Source organism: Triplophysa rosa, linkage group LG10, assembly GCF_024868665.1.
Source record: "Triplophysa rosa linkage group LG10, Trosa_1v2, whole genome shotgun sequence".
Classification (NCBI taxonomy): domain Eukaryota; kingdom Metazoa; phylum Chordata; class Actinopteri; order Cypriniformes; family Nemacheilidae; genus Triplophysa; species Triplophysa rosa.
Window position 1 is genome coordinate 1,231,024 of NC_079899.1, and position 14,553 is coordinate 1,245,576.

The 14,553-nt window shown below is 47.5% G+C and overlaps 1 protein-coding gene across 1 annotated transcript in view; it reads left to right on the forward strand.

Moving 5' to 3' along the window:
* Nucleotides 1-14,553, forward strand: part of LOC130559910 (protein unc-79 homolog) — a 57,306-nt gene that overhangs the window by 22,350 nt on the left and 20,403 nt on the right. The window contains exons 17-28 of the mRNA XM_057343251.1: nucleotides 538-678; nucleotides 802-1,005; nucleotides 2,076-2,303; nucleotides 2,918-3,047; nucleotides 4,784-4,863; nucleotides 4,933-5,081; nucleotides 5,274-5,431; nucleotides 10,446-10,627; nucleotides 10,709-10,910; nucleotides 12,538-12,717; nucleotides 13,022-13,090; nucleotides 14,245-14,534. Of these exons, the coding sequence (XP_057199234.1) occupies nucleotides 538-678; nucleotides 802-1,005; nucleotides 2,076-2,303; nucleotides 2,918-3,047; nucleotides 4,784-4,863; nucleotides 4,933-5,081; nucleotides 5,274-5,431; nucleotides 10,446-10,627; nucleotides 10,709-10,910; nucleotides 12,538-12,717; nucleotides 13,022-13,090; nucleotides 14,245-14,534 (2,013 nt within the window). The remainder of the gene's footprint in view (nucleotides 1-537; nucleotides 679-801; nucleotides 1,006-2,075; nucleotides 2,304-2,917; nucleotides 3,048-4,783; nucleotides 4,864-4,932; nucleotides 5,082-5,273; nucleotides 5,432-10,445; nucleotides 10,628-10,708; nucleotides 10,911-12,537; nucleotides 12,718-13,021; nucleotides 13,091-14,244; nucleotides 14,535-14,553) is intronic.

Sequence of the window (14,553 nt, forward strand, 5' to 3'; positions counted from 1 at the left end):
CACACACACAAACAAACACACACAAACACGCACGCACACAAACAAACACGCACACAAACACGCAAACAAACAAACACGCATGCACACACACACAAACACACACATGCACACACATAAACAGACACACACACACACACACACACACACACACACACACGCACACACACACACACACACACACACACAAACAAACAAACACACATGCACGAACACACAAACACACACGCACACACTTAAACAGACAGACATGCCCACACACGCAAGCAAATAAACAGACACACACGCACGCAAATAAAAAGACACACACACACACACACACACACACAAACAAACAAACACGCACGCAAATAAACAGAGACACACACACACACAAAGAAACAGGCACGCACACAGACAGACATGCATACATACGCGCACACACACACACACACATTAACACACAGACATGCACAAACACACACAGACAGACACACACACATCTCCATGTTCTCTTTAGGAAACCGTGTCAACATGAGTTTTGTGTGTGTTGTTGTGCAGGTTCTGTCTCAGCTGGATATCGTGGTTCCTCTGCAGTTACTCATTAGCATGTTTTCTGATGGTGTTAACTCACTAAAGGAACTGGCCAATCAGAGAAAGGCACGGGCTTCAGACTTGTCTGGAAATGCAGGACCCAGGAGGGTAAGACACAGGCTCAGGGTCGCCACACGAACATTTGAACTGATGAACTATTGTTGTCATGGTAAACTACTGACGATAGTCTCTTGTGATGAAGCTCACATGTTTGTGTTGTGTTGACTGTAGGTGAGTGTGGTGTCAGACCCCGGCAGAAGAGGGCGGCACAATAATCTGAGTCCGTTTCCCAGTCCCTTCCGCAGTCCTCTACACTGCAGTCCATTTAAGAATCTGGGTCACGCGGCGGGTAACTGTGCTCTGGATCTGGATTGTGATGATGACGAAATTAACCTGAGCTGTTTCATTCTCATGTTTGACCTCATCCTCAAACAGGTGAAAGATTCCTCACGCACACAGAACTCAATGTACTGATCTCATCTTCACATGTACTTCAGAATGTGTACCTGACATGCAGTGCTTATGAGATGTACTGTATTAGACCACCCGCAGCACCCAATGATGTGTTAGGGGCCGTCTTTCATGTCTGAAAACGTCAGACCTTTTGGGTCGACTGTTTAAAAAGATCTGCGAATTCGCTGCGAACCACCGAATCAGCTGTCCTGTCAGTCAAGGATTATTGCGCCAGCGCTCTAGCTGCTGTTACCTGTCATATTATCAGAAACTTAAACAAAGTGCAAGCAGAGGAAGCTTGATTTGTCCTTGCTCGGTTAACCCTCGTCAGCCAACACAAGTTTCTCTTTCATCATTGCAGTCTCCGGACGTATCAAGCAAATGTAAAGTTCCGTCACCACAACAGAAGGCCCGCCTCTCCGTTCATGCGATTGGGCAATGGAAAAAGAAACTCGCATTGATTTTTTCCAACTTCAGGCGCTCCGGTAAAACCACAAGACACAGCAGGCAGAAAAACGAGCATAAACAACACGCAAAACGCTCGGTGCCAACAGAAAACAGTTCAGAAAGGTGCCTCTCACTGCATAAAATGCCTTCTGTGTGATCCAGGCCTTAGTAATTAACATAATCCAGCAGTGTGTCTGAGCCCTTTAGTCACATCAAGATTTCTTATGCTAAAGTATCATTATTGTTGTTATCCACAAATGTAGTTTATAAGAAAGGCTGAAAGAATACTAAAGCACTTTATTCTTTTTATTCAGATGCCCATTAAAAACAATGAGAGCAAGAATGCTAACTGTCATCAAGAACTAAAGAGGCCATACAAAAATCAGCATCAGTTTGTTATATGCCTTATAAATGACAATAACATTTTTTACAGACTCTTAAAATGTGGTCTTACGGTGGTCTAATACATTGTGAATGTGATGAGGAAAAGAGCGGATGAGTATCAATAAAGATAGGATGTCATCATCCTGAGATCTGACACCAGCACTGTGTATATTCAGACTGAGGATGACGGCCAAGTGATGTGTTTGTGTGTTGTCATGCAGATGGAGCTGCAGGATGACGGAGTGTTGTTGGGTTTGGAGGGCAGTGTGGGTCGGGACACTGTGTCCATTATAAACAGCGTGTTACAGGCGCCGTGGGGGGGGTCACACACCTGTCAGAAAGATGAGAAACCCATGGAGTGTAACCTGTGTCAGTCCAGCATTCTGTGTTATCAGCTGGCCTGTGAGCTGATGGAGAGATTGACACCACGTGAACAGATACGACTGGTGGTGAGACACACACGCACACGCACACACGAGCACACACTAGATGTTATTTATCATGCTGCAATCCGCTTTGTAACTGGAGCTTCTTTTAACACTCATCATTGTCATCTGTATCTATCATTGAATTGGTTTTCTCTTCATTCTCGCAGACAAATTCATTGGTTTTTGTTTATTTATAATACTCTTATCGGGAAAACTCCATCTTATGTACAGTTACTTCTTAATATACATAATCCAAGTCGTAATTTGCGCTCCAGCGGCATTATCAGTCTTGTCATACCTAAAGCCCGTACTTCTTTTGGTCGTTATTCATTTCAGTTTGCTGCTGCTTAGAGACCTTAAACCTCAGTTCATTTGTTTCGTTTGCAGTTTTTAAAAGCTTAATTTTGTAATTTGTTCAAGATCATTGTGCTTGTTTTTAGTAAATCGATTGTTTGTTTCTTCACTGTTTGTGACTTCGTTTATAATTGTGTTAATTGTGTAATTGTTGTACTGAACCTGCTGCTTCTTGGTCAGGTCGTCATTGTAAATGAGAACTGGTTCTCAATTGACTTACAGTACCTGGTTAAATAAAGGTGTATACAGTATATGTGATCTGAACCGTGTTTTCTGCACAGGAGCCGTCCGAGTGTCTGGAAGAGAGTTTGGTTTTTCCTCAAGCGGAATTCACTCTGAAATCAGAGAATGGAGGAGCTGAAGAAGACACGGAAAACCCTGACAGTCCTAATCCTTCACCTGAAATCCCTCGTATGTGCTCATGATGACATCACAAACCTGCACACAAACAAACAACATGTCATTGCATAAATGACTTCTTTATGGTGTCAAGAGCTTTTGTTTACCCAGCTGACAAAAATGTAAAACAATATTTTAAATGAGCAGGGAGAACATGTTATGTCTGAAAAGCTGTTTTTGATGAAACAAACAAAGGTTAAAAGATATAGCAATAACACTTTAGATTACTGCCCGCAATGTACTGCATAATTATACAGAAATTACAGTGTAACTAATTGTAACATTTTTCACAATGTGCATTGTTCCAAAGCAGCTTTACAAGAGAAAATAAAAAAAACTGAAAAACACAGAAAAGGTCAAACACAGCATAGTGCATGGTGTTTATAGACCAAGCAAGATTATTCTAAGAATAATAAATAATATCTAATATCAGCGGTCTCCCGGTGAGCAAGCCAACACGGCCCTGTGGCGAGGAACCCAAACTCCAATGATGATGAAATGGAGAAAAAAAGAATAGAGAGAGTTATTAGTTGTGATTCAGGAAATTTCATTTGTTGAAACTAATTAGGTCTAATTTTGTCTTATTTGGTGATCAATATCAGACAACAGAGGAATGTTATGAGCAGGGAAAATAATAATGGCATCATGTAACTGAGTGCAGCTATAACTTCAAACTGCTGTCATGTGATGTTAGTTTAGTGTTAAATACCAAGTATTGTAAATTTAGAATTAATATGACAAGTAGTCCGTCTTTGCTCTTGGTTGGTGATGGAATTGCCTGAGATGGAGCTGGGATGGTCAGTCAGTCTGCAGGAGGATGGCACAGGACGTTCAGATGGAGCTGGCGTAATCTCTAGTTAGGGATAGGCATATGACGGTCATCTGGGCCTGGGGGAATCTCTCCCAGGCAGAGGAAGGCAGAAAGAGACTAAGTAGCGTAGTAACAGTAAGAGTGGAAGCTAATTCCATGTTTTCTAATAATGTAAAAAAGAAGATAAAAATGGGCAGGTGTGGGTAATGAGACACAGGCCGGAAGCTAAATGAGGAAACGAGAGGGGCGGGGCCAAGGACGAGACTGGAGAAGAATGCACAATAATATGCTTCTCTCCACACAAAACATGAGGCTCTGCCATGATTCTGCCACAAGACCAAGAAAGACATGACACGATGAGGCAGAATCGTGACATTCTGCTTTGTTTTATTTCAAATAAGGTGTATTGCATATGGTCAATCTCAGCTCATTTGAATCATTTCAGTGTTTTTAAAATGAGTGTAACCCAATCCATGACCATTGGTACAGCAGGGGTTCCCAAACTTTTTCTTTTTCAAGACCCACCAGTTTTGGTAAAAGAAAAAAGGGAAAAACACCTATTCATTCTCATGTTTTATAACTTTCTGTGAGACAGCTGCATGTTAACTGCAGTAGTTTGGGAAACATGAAGTGTATGTTAACGCTAACTTTCTCCCAAAAGATTGTGTAGAACACCCCTTACTTTTAAAACACAGCATACTGTTGATAGACTACTTGTTGCTTTAGTATTCACTCTACACAGGATCTTTTTTTCATGATGGCCGTTTGAAGTTGTAGCTCTATGATTATCATCTCCGCCTAAAACATTCTTCTGTTGTTTGCTATCGGCTCAATAAAACTATTATCCCTGCCTAACCATTCTGTGTTTGATATAGCTCCTCTTCAACGTGTCATCGGTGCTTTTATTCTTTCTCATCATGACTTTTCTTCTTGACAGCATTGAGAAACAGTCTGGAAAGAAACTTCTCTTACCTTCAGCTCCCAGCTTCTCTTAAACTGCTCTACACCATACTGCAGGTAACACGCACACGCACACACACACACACTGATATTCCATTTTTACATAGAATTTGTGTTTTGTTACAGGAGATGAATAAGTTTGAGGAGCCAGACATTCTGTTCAACATGTTGAGCTGTCTTAAGATTCTGTGTTTACATGGTGAATGTCTGATTCACGCCAGAAAAGATCACCCAAAATTCCTGGCTTACATACAGGAGAAAATGCTCATTCCCAGGTCAGAATTACAGTGTTCTTTCATTATAACAGCAACTCTCTCTTTCTCTCACTCTCTCGCTCTATATATGATACATTACTTTATCAAATAACATTGATGAACAAAATCAAAGTGAAAATGATGTAAATTCACATGTGCATTGTGGAGCAAGTGCCCGTAACGCTGAGTCCCTCTCTCTCTCTGTGTGTTCAGTTTGTGGTGTATGTTAAAGTCAGAGTTTTGTCAGCTGGCGTCTCTGGCTGTCCCTCAGCTCCTGCACGCTCTCTCTCTCTCTCACGGTGCCGATATTTTTTGGAGGTTGGTGGACAGCAGCTTCAACAGCAAAGACTGGAAGATTCGCTTTCAAGCAGGTCGGATCACAAACTGAAATCCCCTCCCCTGTGTGTTGCTATGGTTACCGGTCAGGCTTTTGTGGTATTGTGGGACTAGTTAAGAGCCTCTCACCGTGATCGAGCAAGAGAAATGTTGTCTGAATGAAAAGTGTTCATGTGTGGTTATGTTTTAGTGCAGGGGTGTCCAATGTCGGTCCTGGAGGGCCACTGTCCTGCAGAGTTTAGCTCCAACTTGGCTCAACACACCTGTTTGGAAGTTTCTAGTCTGCTTTGTGAGACCTTGATTAGCTGTTCAGGTGTGTTTGATTAGGGTTGAAGCTAAACTTTGCAGGACACCGGCCCTCCAGGACTGACTTTGGACACCCCTGTTTTAGTGTAACACTCCAGCATCACCGTGATAACACATCAGAAGCATCATCAATGTCAGTTAATATCAGTTCCCTTTCTGTCGGTCTCTCGACGTTGTGTCGAGCCAACAGTTGGGGTTCGCTTTTGAGAACCTATCAACTTCTGACTAGTTTAGAAAAGGCCAATGAAATTGGCGAATGAAATTTGCATGCCGGACTCCGCCCCCGGATATCCGGGTATAAAAGGGAGACGGCGTGCTGCATTCATTCACCTTTTGTTCTTCGGAGCCTTCACACTGATCGACTTCGAGACTTCAAACTCTACGCCGAATTACTGCTGGAATCTTATGACGTGGTGCAGCGGACTGTCCCTTCCTGCAGCGACTTCCCCTGGGCGTCTCGGGAGTTCCAGAAGTGTTCCAGACGTTATGGATACGTCCTGCCCGCACTGCGGGCGGTTGACGATTCAGACGTTGTGTCACGGGTGGCTGTGTTCCCACGGGACTCAGCCACCACCTCGTCTGCTCCCCGTTCCGTGACGGCAGGACTACGGCCCTGCCGTCCGCTACGGCAAGCAGCGAGGGTGATATGAGGATTACTGTGAGCGTTAATCCGCCAGCCACTGGCTCACAGACCGTTCGCACCTCATCTAGCTCGTCTGACCGTTCCCCAGGAGACGGTCCCACCATCTTGTTCCTTAACCACGTATTCGGAAATGGTGTGTGATAATGATGAGATGTCCCTTGCAGCATTGTGGGGTTACGTACTGCCATCTGACTCCGGCGATTCCTCGGAGCTCCCTCCCTCGGGGGGTCGAGCCCAGGAAGAAGCGTACGTCGAAATGTCAGGCATGCTTTCCCGGGCCGCCATGAGCGTTGGGTTGCAGTGCCCGCACTGCCTCTCCCAGCGCTCACGGCTGGATACATGGTGCCTCGGGTTTTGGTGCCGTGTTTACCGGAAGTGCATGAGGAACTTAGTAAGACCTGGAACGCCCCCTTTCCGGCCCGTTCACGTCAAACAAGTTCTGTCACCCTCTCTTCCCTCGAAGGTGAGGCAGCTAGAGGATACGTCAAAATCCCCCAGGTAGAATGTGCTGCCCTCGGCCGTCGAGTCCCGTGCACGTCTGCTTCCCAGCAGCCCTGGTCCTCTTCGACGCCCTCCGGCTCTGGCGCCTCCCACTCAGGCACCCCCCCCCCAGAAGAGACATCGAAGAGGAGACCATCGCCCCATCAGCAGCCGCGGCGAAAGCAGAAGCGGCCCTCATGGGAAGACCCCAGGGAGATCGAGAATACCATCGGGCCCGACCCCAGCCATTCCATCGCTGGGTGGTCGATCAGGGACGGTTCCTGCCCTGTCCCAACAGCCCACTCTCTTAAGAGTTTCCTCTCTCTCTGGGTGTTTATCACAGCTGCTCTCACCCTCTACATGATGGTGTTCGGAAACTCGACGTTGCGTCTCAGCGAGACCCAATGTCGAGGATAATCAGCAGCCCTCAGCACTCTCAGTCGACAATGCGTTGTGCTGCATTATTGCCAGGCAGGTAAGTCAGCAGAGCCGATCTCCTCCCCGGGGGCTTCCCCACGGCAAGGAATCCGCACTGCCAGCTATCGAACCACCCCCTGGGTGGTCGATGAAGCAGATCGTACCCCTAGCCCCGGTCTCGGTCCCTGGAAGCCTGACTAGAGCCACAAACCGTCACGGTGGCTATGGGATATGACCCGTCTCGGCTACGCGATGTAACTCGCCAGACGCCCGCTCAGGTTTAGGGTATCCTCTCAAACTCAGTCAGAGGCTAGGATGCTCCCGTGCTTTGTGCCAGGGTCACCACCCCTCTGGCAAGCGATCGTGCTCGTCCCTCTAGCTGAGATGTTCAACGGGTTTTGCAGCCCGTACTTCATCGTCCCCCAAAAAAGGGGGGGGGGTGCTAGATCTGCATACCCTGAACAGGCACCTACTCAAGCTGCCGTTCAGGATACTCACGCAGAAGCGCATCCTGGCGTCTACCAGATGTCAAGATTGGTTCATGGCAATCGACCTAAAGGACTCGTGTCTCGCTTTCGAGGGAGGCATATCAGTACAGAGACCCCCCTTTCGGTCTGTCCCTGTCCCCACGAGTCTTCACGAAGATCGTGGAAGCCGCCCTCACTCCCCTCGGGGAGAGAGGTGAGCGGGTACTAAACTATCTCAACGACTGGCTCATCTGGGCACACTCGCGAGATCTGTTGTGTACACACAGGGACCTAGTGCTCCGGCACCTAGATCGGTTGGGACCACAGGTCAACCGAGAAAAGAGCAAGCTCTCCCCTGTGCAGAGCATCCTCTTTCTCGGTATGGAACTCGACTCTGTCTCCATGACAGCGTGGCTGACTCAGAGCGCGCTCAGTCAGTGTTGAACTGCCTGAAACACTTCAGGCAGTCAGCGGTCCCCCTGAAACAATTTCAGAGGCTCCTGGGTACATGGCATCCTCGGTGGGGGTGGTCCCCCTCGGGTTGATGCACAGACCGCTCCAACACTGGCTACAGAGTCGGGTTCCCTGGAGAGCGTGGCACACCAGCAGTAGGTGTATGATCATCACGCCTCTCTGCCGACGCACCCTAACCCCCTGGGGCTGGGGTGCCATGTGCAACGGGCACGCAGTGTCGGGGTGGAGGACGGGCCCCTGCCTGCGCTGGCATATCAACTGCCTAGAGTTGTTGGCTGTGCTAATTGCACTGAAGAGGCTGCAGCCTCTCGTGCAGGGCAAGCACGTGCTGGTCCGGTCGGACAGCACAAATGCCGTGGCGTATATCAATCGACAGGGTGGCATTCGCTCACGGTAGTTAACACGACTCACCCGACGCCTCCTCCTGTGGAGTCAGCAGGTGATCAGCTCCCTGCGAGCCACACATATCCCAGGCAACCTGAACAAGACAGCCGACACGCTCTCTCGTCAGTCGACGCCTCGCGGAGAGTGGCGACTCCATCCCCTCGCAGTCCGGCTCATATGGGAGCAGTTCGACCAGGCGCAGGTGGACCTGTTGCCTTCCCGGACTGGTGGCGGGCCTCAAGAGGCTCCCGCTTCAAGCCCCTCAGAGATGCCACTCTTTCTCACCTCACGATAAAGACGGCTCTCCTGATGGCGCTCACCTCCAAAAGGATAGGGGACCTACAAGCACCCTCCGTGTCCACAGATTGCCTAGAAATTGGGCCCGATGATTCTCACGTTATCCTGAGACCCCGGCCCGGCTATGTGCCCAAAGTTCCCACCACTCCCCCTAGAGATCAGGTGGTGAACCTGCAGGCACGCCCCACTGGGGAGGCAGACCCAACCCCATCCGTGTTGTGTCCAATACGCGCACTGCGCCTCTACTTGGACCGCACGCAGAGCTTCAGAAGCTCTGAGCAGCTCTTTGTCTGTTTTGGAGGTCAGCAGAAGGGGAGGGCTGTCTCCAAACAGAGGCTGGCTCACTGGATCGTGGATGCCGTCGCTACGGCATACCGATCTCAAGGTCGCCCCTGCACATTAGGAGGGAGGGCACACTCCACTCGGGGTGTAGCCTCCTCATGGGCACTGGCTCAGGGCACCTCTCTGGAAGACATCTGCAGAGCTGCAGGTTGGGCTACGCCCAACACCTTCGTGAGGTTCTACAAACTACGCGTGGAACCGGTGTCAGCATGTATGACCGGCAGCTGGTAGGGCGTATGCCTGCGAAAGCCCTTCCCCCTTCCTCTAGGGTGATCAGCGGCTATTTACGCCTCCCTTCTTTCCCCACTGGGTAAAGAACAGGCATTCCATCCATCACTAAGCACCTTCCTGGGGGCAGGCTGGGCAGAGCAGCCCTGCCCCCTTAGGCCGGGGAACAGTTGAGTTATCTACCACATAGCTCTAACCGGACCTAGTACTCCAGACGTGGTAACCCCCCCCATGGGCGGTTCCATCTGATGTATCCTCATGAATGGTTCCCACCTCGGCAACCCATGACATCCCTAGGTGGACTTCCACCTTGCAGTTAACTCCTTCAGTCTGCACATTTTCCCATGAGTTTTCCTTTACGGTGCCGGGCGGCTTCTCGCTGTTAGAGAATCAAGGCCTTTGCCTGTGACAGCCGGTGGCAGGGGCTTCCCACCTTTTCTTCAAAAGCTCTCCACTGGAGCTACCTCTCCACTGGACGGTTACAATTTCGCACTAGCGCTCACGTCTGACTCACCCAGGCCAGTCAGCGTCGCTCCGCTAGAGATTGTGACGCGGCACAGCGCTGTGGCATTTTCCATAGGAACCCCATCTGTCGGCTGGACACAACGTCGAGAGACAGACAGAAAGGGAACATCTTGGTTACGGATGTAACCTCAGTTCCCTGATGGAAGGAACGAGACGTTGTGTCCTTCTTGCCACAACGCTGGCCGCCCACCACAGCAGTCGAGGGATGCTCAGGCTCCTCAGACCCAAAGGTGAATGAATGCAGCACACCGTCTCCCTTTTATACCCGGATATCCGGGGCGGAGTCCGGCATGCAAATTTCATTCGCCAATTTCATTGGCCTTTTCTAAACTAGTCAGAAGTTGATAGGTTCTCAAGAGCGAACCCCATCTATCAGCTCGACACAACGTCTCGTTCCCTCTATCAGGGAACTAAGGTTACATCCGTAACCAAGACGTTTCCATGTTGTATGTTAAAAGAGTGTTAAAGAAGTGTCACGTGTTTCAGTGGAGCGGGTGGCAGTTCTGTGCCGGTTTCTGGACATCGGTTCAGTTACGAAGAGTCATTTGTTGAAATATTCTCTGGCCCACGCATTCTGCTGTTTTCTGGCCAGTATCGAGGACGTGAACCCCGCTGTGGCCACCAGAGCTCGACTTCTGTTGGACACCATCAAACGTCCATCACTGCAGGTGAGTAAACATCACCGTAACCCTATTGTCAAATCCCCATCACCTGACGCGACTGACACGTTTGAGTTTGTCTTCCTTCAGGGCTTGTGTCTGTGTCTGGATTTTCAGTTTGATACAGTGGTCAGAGACCGACCCATCATCCTCAGCAAACTGCTGCTGCTTCATTCGCTCAAACATGAGATTCCTGCTCTCAGCTGGGAGTTCTTTGTCAATCGATTCGAGACGCTCTCGCTGGAGGCTCAACTCCATCTCGACTGCAATAAAGACTTTCCTTTCCCTACAAGTGAGTGTTCATCCTTGTTTCTCAGTGTGTGTGTAAAACCTGAAATCAGCTACATTGTGTGTATCAGTCAGATGGATTATAAATCCAAGTAAATCATGTTTATTTGAACATGGAAGAATTCAGGAAGAAAGGTTTGTATAAAGGATTTGGTTTAGGAGTAGGGTGAGCGTTTGTGCAGTATAAAAATCATTAGGACCCAATAAAACATGAAAACGCATGTGTGTGTGTGTCTCTGTGTGTGTGTGTGTGTGTGTGTGAGTGTGTGTGTGTGAAGAAGTTATCTTCTTCACCGCTGTAAGCGGCAGCGCTGGTTACACACACACAGATTCACACTCGCATTTCCCTTACCTGTTAACCCCGCTATAGGAGGAGCGGGTGCACACGCCAATGGCGCTTGGTCATACATTTACATTCCATATCCCCGATCGGTCAATATTTACGAGACATATCACACATAATCGTTTGTCATGTTTAATGTTTATTGTCTAAACATTGAGTTTAACAGTTTTGTTGTTTGCTTGTTTAGGTGTTTATAGAGAGAAACAAAAAAATCCGGTTGCTGGGAGTGAGATCGGCGAACTAGAGCTCACGTTAGGCACATGGTTATGATGTCATCAAACCGCGCTGCGCCGGCGCAGTGGGCCGTGAGCTCGATTAAACCATTTGCTTGTCCGTAGGGGTACCCAGCAGTTTCTATCTGTATAGAAAACGGATATAAGTTATTAAACATGCATTATTAATCTATTATTAATTATATGATATTTGCCACGAGAAGGGATTTAGTAATGATGCATAATCACTGTTTATATTTCATATAGAAGTATATAATACTCATAACCTTACCTGTTGATGGTATTGCCTGGAGGAAGGGGCGGGGTCTGGCCTTTATAAGCTTTGCCAGATTTCAGTTCAGGGGGGTCACTAAGTTTAACTACGTGCTATTGCAGTGTTGTGCGTTACTCTGTTGTATACTGTGGAGACTACAAGATTGAGTGCTTATTTGGTACAGTTTTTTTTCCTCTCATTTTATTTTGTTGTTGTTTTGGTACTTTGGGTTTTCTTTTGCTCTTCACTGCTGGATTACTGGATTTTGGTGCACATGTAAATAAAACCCATCTCTCACAGAGAAGTACACGGGTCAAGCCATTTTTTTCCCCTACTTGATACCTTAACATGCCTCGTAGTAGCCTGCTGAAGGTGTACTACATTACAGTGTCTCTGTGTGTGTGTGTGTGTGTGTGTTCATGTTTTTATATCCCGGCGGGGACCTAAACCTGAATGCACACCAACACATGGGGACTCGTGTCACTGTGGGGACCAAAATTGAGGTCCTCATGGGCAAAAAAGCTTAAATGGTACAGAACGATAATTTTTGAAAGTCTAAAAATGTAAAAAGTGTTCTACGATCTTTAGGTTTAGGGGTTGGTTAGGGATAGGGGATAAAATATACAGTTTGTACAGTATACAACTCATTACGCCTATGGACTGTCCCCACGGCGATAATAAAATATACATCAGTGTCTGGATGAGGTGATGCTCATTACAAAAGATTTCAGTAAAATCATCTCTAGTGTGTAAAGTTAAGAATATCTCAATCTATTTATCATTTCTGCATTTTCTCTATAAGCCATCACTGCTGTGAGGACAAATGTTGGCAACCTGAGTGATGCGGCTCTATGGAAGATCAGACGTGCTCGCTTCGCCAGAAATCGCCAGAAGAGCGTCCGATCTTTACGGGACAGCGTCAAGGGTCCATCCGAGTCCAAGAGAACGCTGTCTCTTCCTGAAACGCTCTGTAATAAACTGCGTGAGTGTTGCTCTTGTCTTTATTTATTGTGTGTCTTATACACAATGATAGAAATGCTGGAGATTCATGGCAATGTTTTAAAACCACAAACATAAAAAAATCTAACAATATTTATGTGTGAATATATGCATCTGGAGGCTGTTATATGAATAAAAGATAGAAATCCCTAACATTTTAAACTATTCTAGATCTGTTTATACATCTAAAGTAATGTCTGACTTTATAGACCTGTGTAAAAAGAACTGTGTCATACAGCTGCCAAACTAAATAAGATTTTTGTGTCTTTTTTTGTCTCTGTCTTTAGCTCTCAGACTTACAACACAAGAGCAGTCGGCACCCACCCTGGGAAATATGCTTGAGAAAGTCCTTACAGGTAAAACACACAAATCAGATATTCCGATTCACTCACTCACTCATTCTCTCTCTCACTCACTCTCTCACTCCACTAAATCCACTAACTCGCTGTCTTACCGTCTTTGTCACTTACTCACTCTCGCTCTCTCTCCACTAAACTCACTCACTCACTCACTCACTCACTCACTCACTCACTCACTCACTCACTCACTCACTCACTCACTCACTCACTCACTCACTCACTCACTCACTCACTCACTCACTCACTCACTCACTCACTCACTCACTCACTCACTCACTCACTCACTCACTCACTCACTCACTCACTCACTCACTCACTCACTCACTCACTCACTCACTCACTCACTCACTCACTCACTCACTCACTCACTCACTCACTCACTCACTCACTCACTCACTCACTCACTCACTCACTCACTCACTCACTCACTCACTCACTCACTCACTCACTCACTCACTCACTCACTCACTCACTCACTCACTCACTCACTCACTCACTCACTCACTCACTCACTCACTCACTCACTCACTCACTCACTCACTCACTCACTCACTCACTCACTCACTCACTCACTCACTCACTCACTCACTCACTCACTCACTCACTCACTCACTCACTCACTCACTCACTCACTCACTCACTCACTCACTCACTCACTCACTCACTCACTCACTCACTCACTCACTCACTCACTCACTCACTCACTCACTCACTCACTCACTCACTCACTCACTCACTCACTCACTCACTCACTCACTCACTCACTCACTCACTCACTCACTCACTCACTCACTCACTCACTCACTCACTCACTCACTCACTCACTCACTCACTCACTCACTCACTCACTCACTCACTCACTCACTCACTCACTCACTCACTCACTCACTCACTCACTCACTCACTCACTCACTCACTCACTCACTCACTCACTCACTCACTCACTCACTCACTCACTCACTCACTCACTCACTCACTCACTCACTCACTCACTCACTCACTCACTCACTCACTCACTCACTCACTCACTCACTCACTCACTCACTCACTCACTCACTCACTCACTCACTCACTCACTCACTCACTCACTCACTCACTCACTCACTCACTCCACTAACTCCACTAACTCCACTAACTCTGTAAATGTGCAGGTGAGAGCACTTCTCCAGAGGACGACTCCATCATTAAAGATCTGATGGCAGAAGATGCAGGTATAGACCATCAGACCGTCCATCAGCTCATCATGGTGCTCATGAAGTTCATGGCCAAAGACAGAAGCAGTGCAGAGGCGGACATCGGCAGCGCCAAAGCGTTCAACACGGTCAAGAGGCATCTGTATGTGCTGCTGGGATACGATCAGCAGATGGGATGTTTCATGATAACCCCTCAGAAAATGCGTTCCTCCACCTGCTTCAATGCTTTCATTGCAGGAATCTCTCAGGTGAGATGAGAAGTGATGG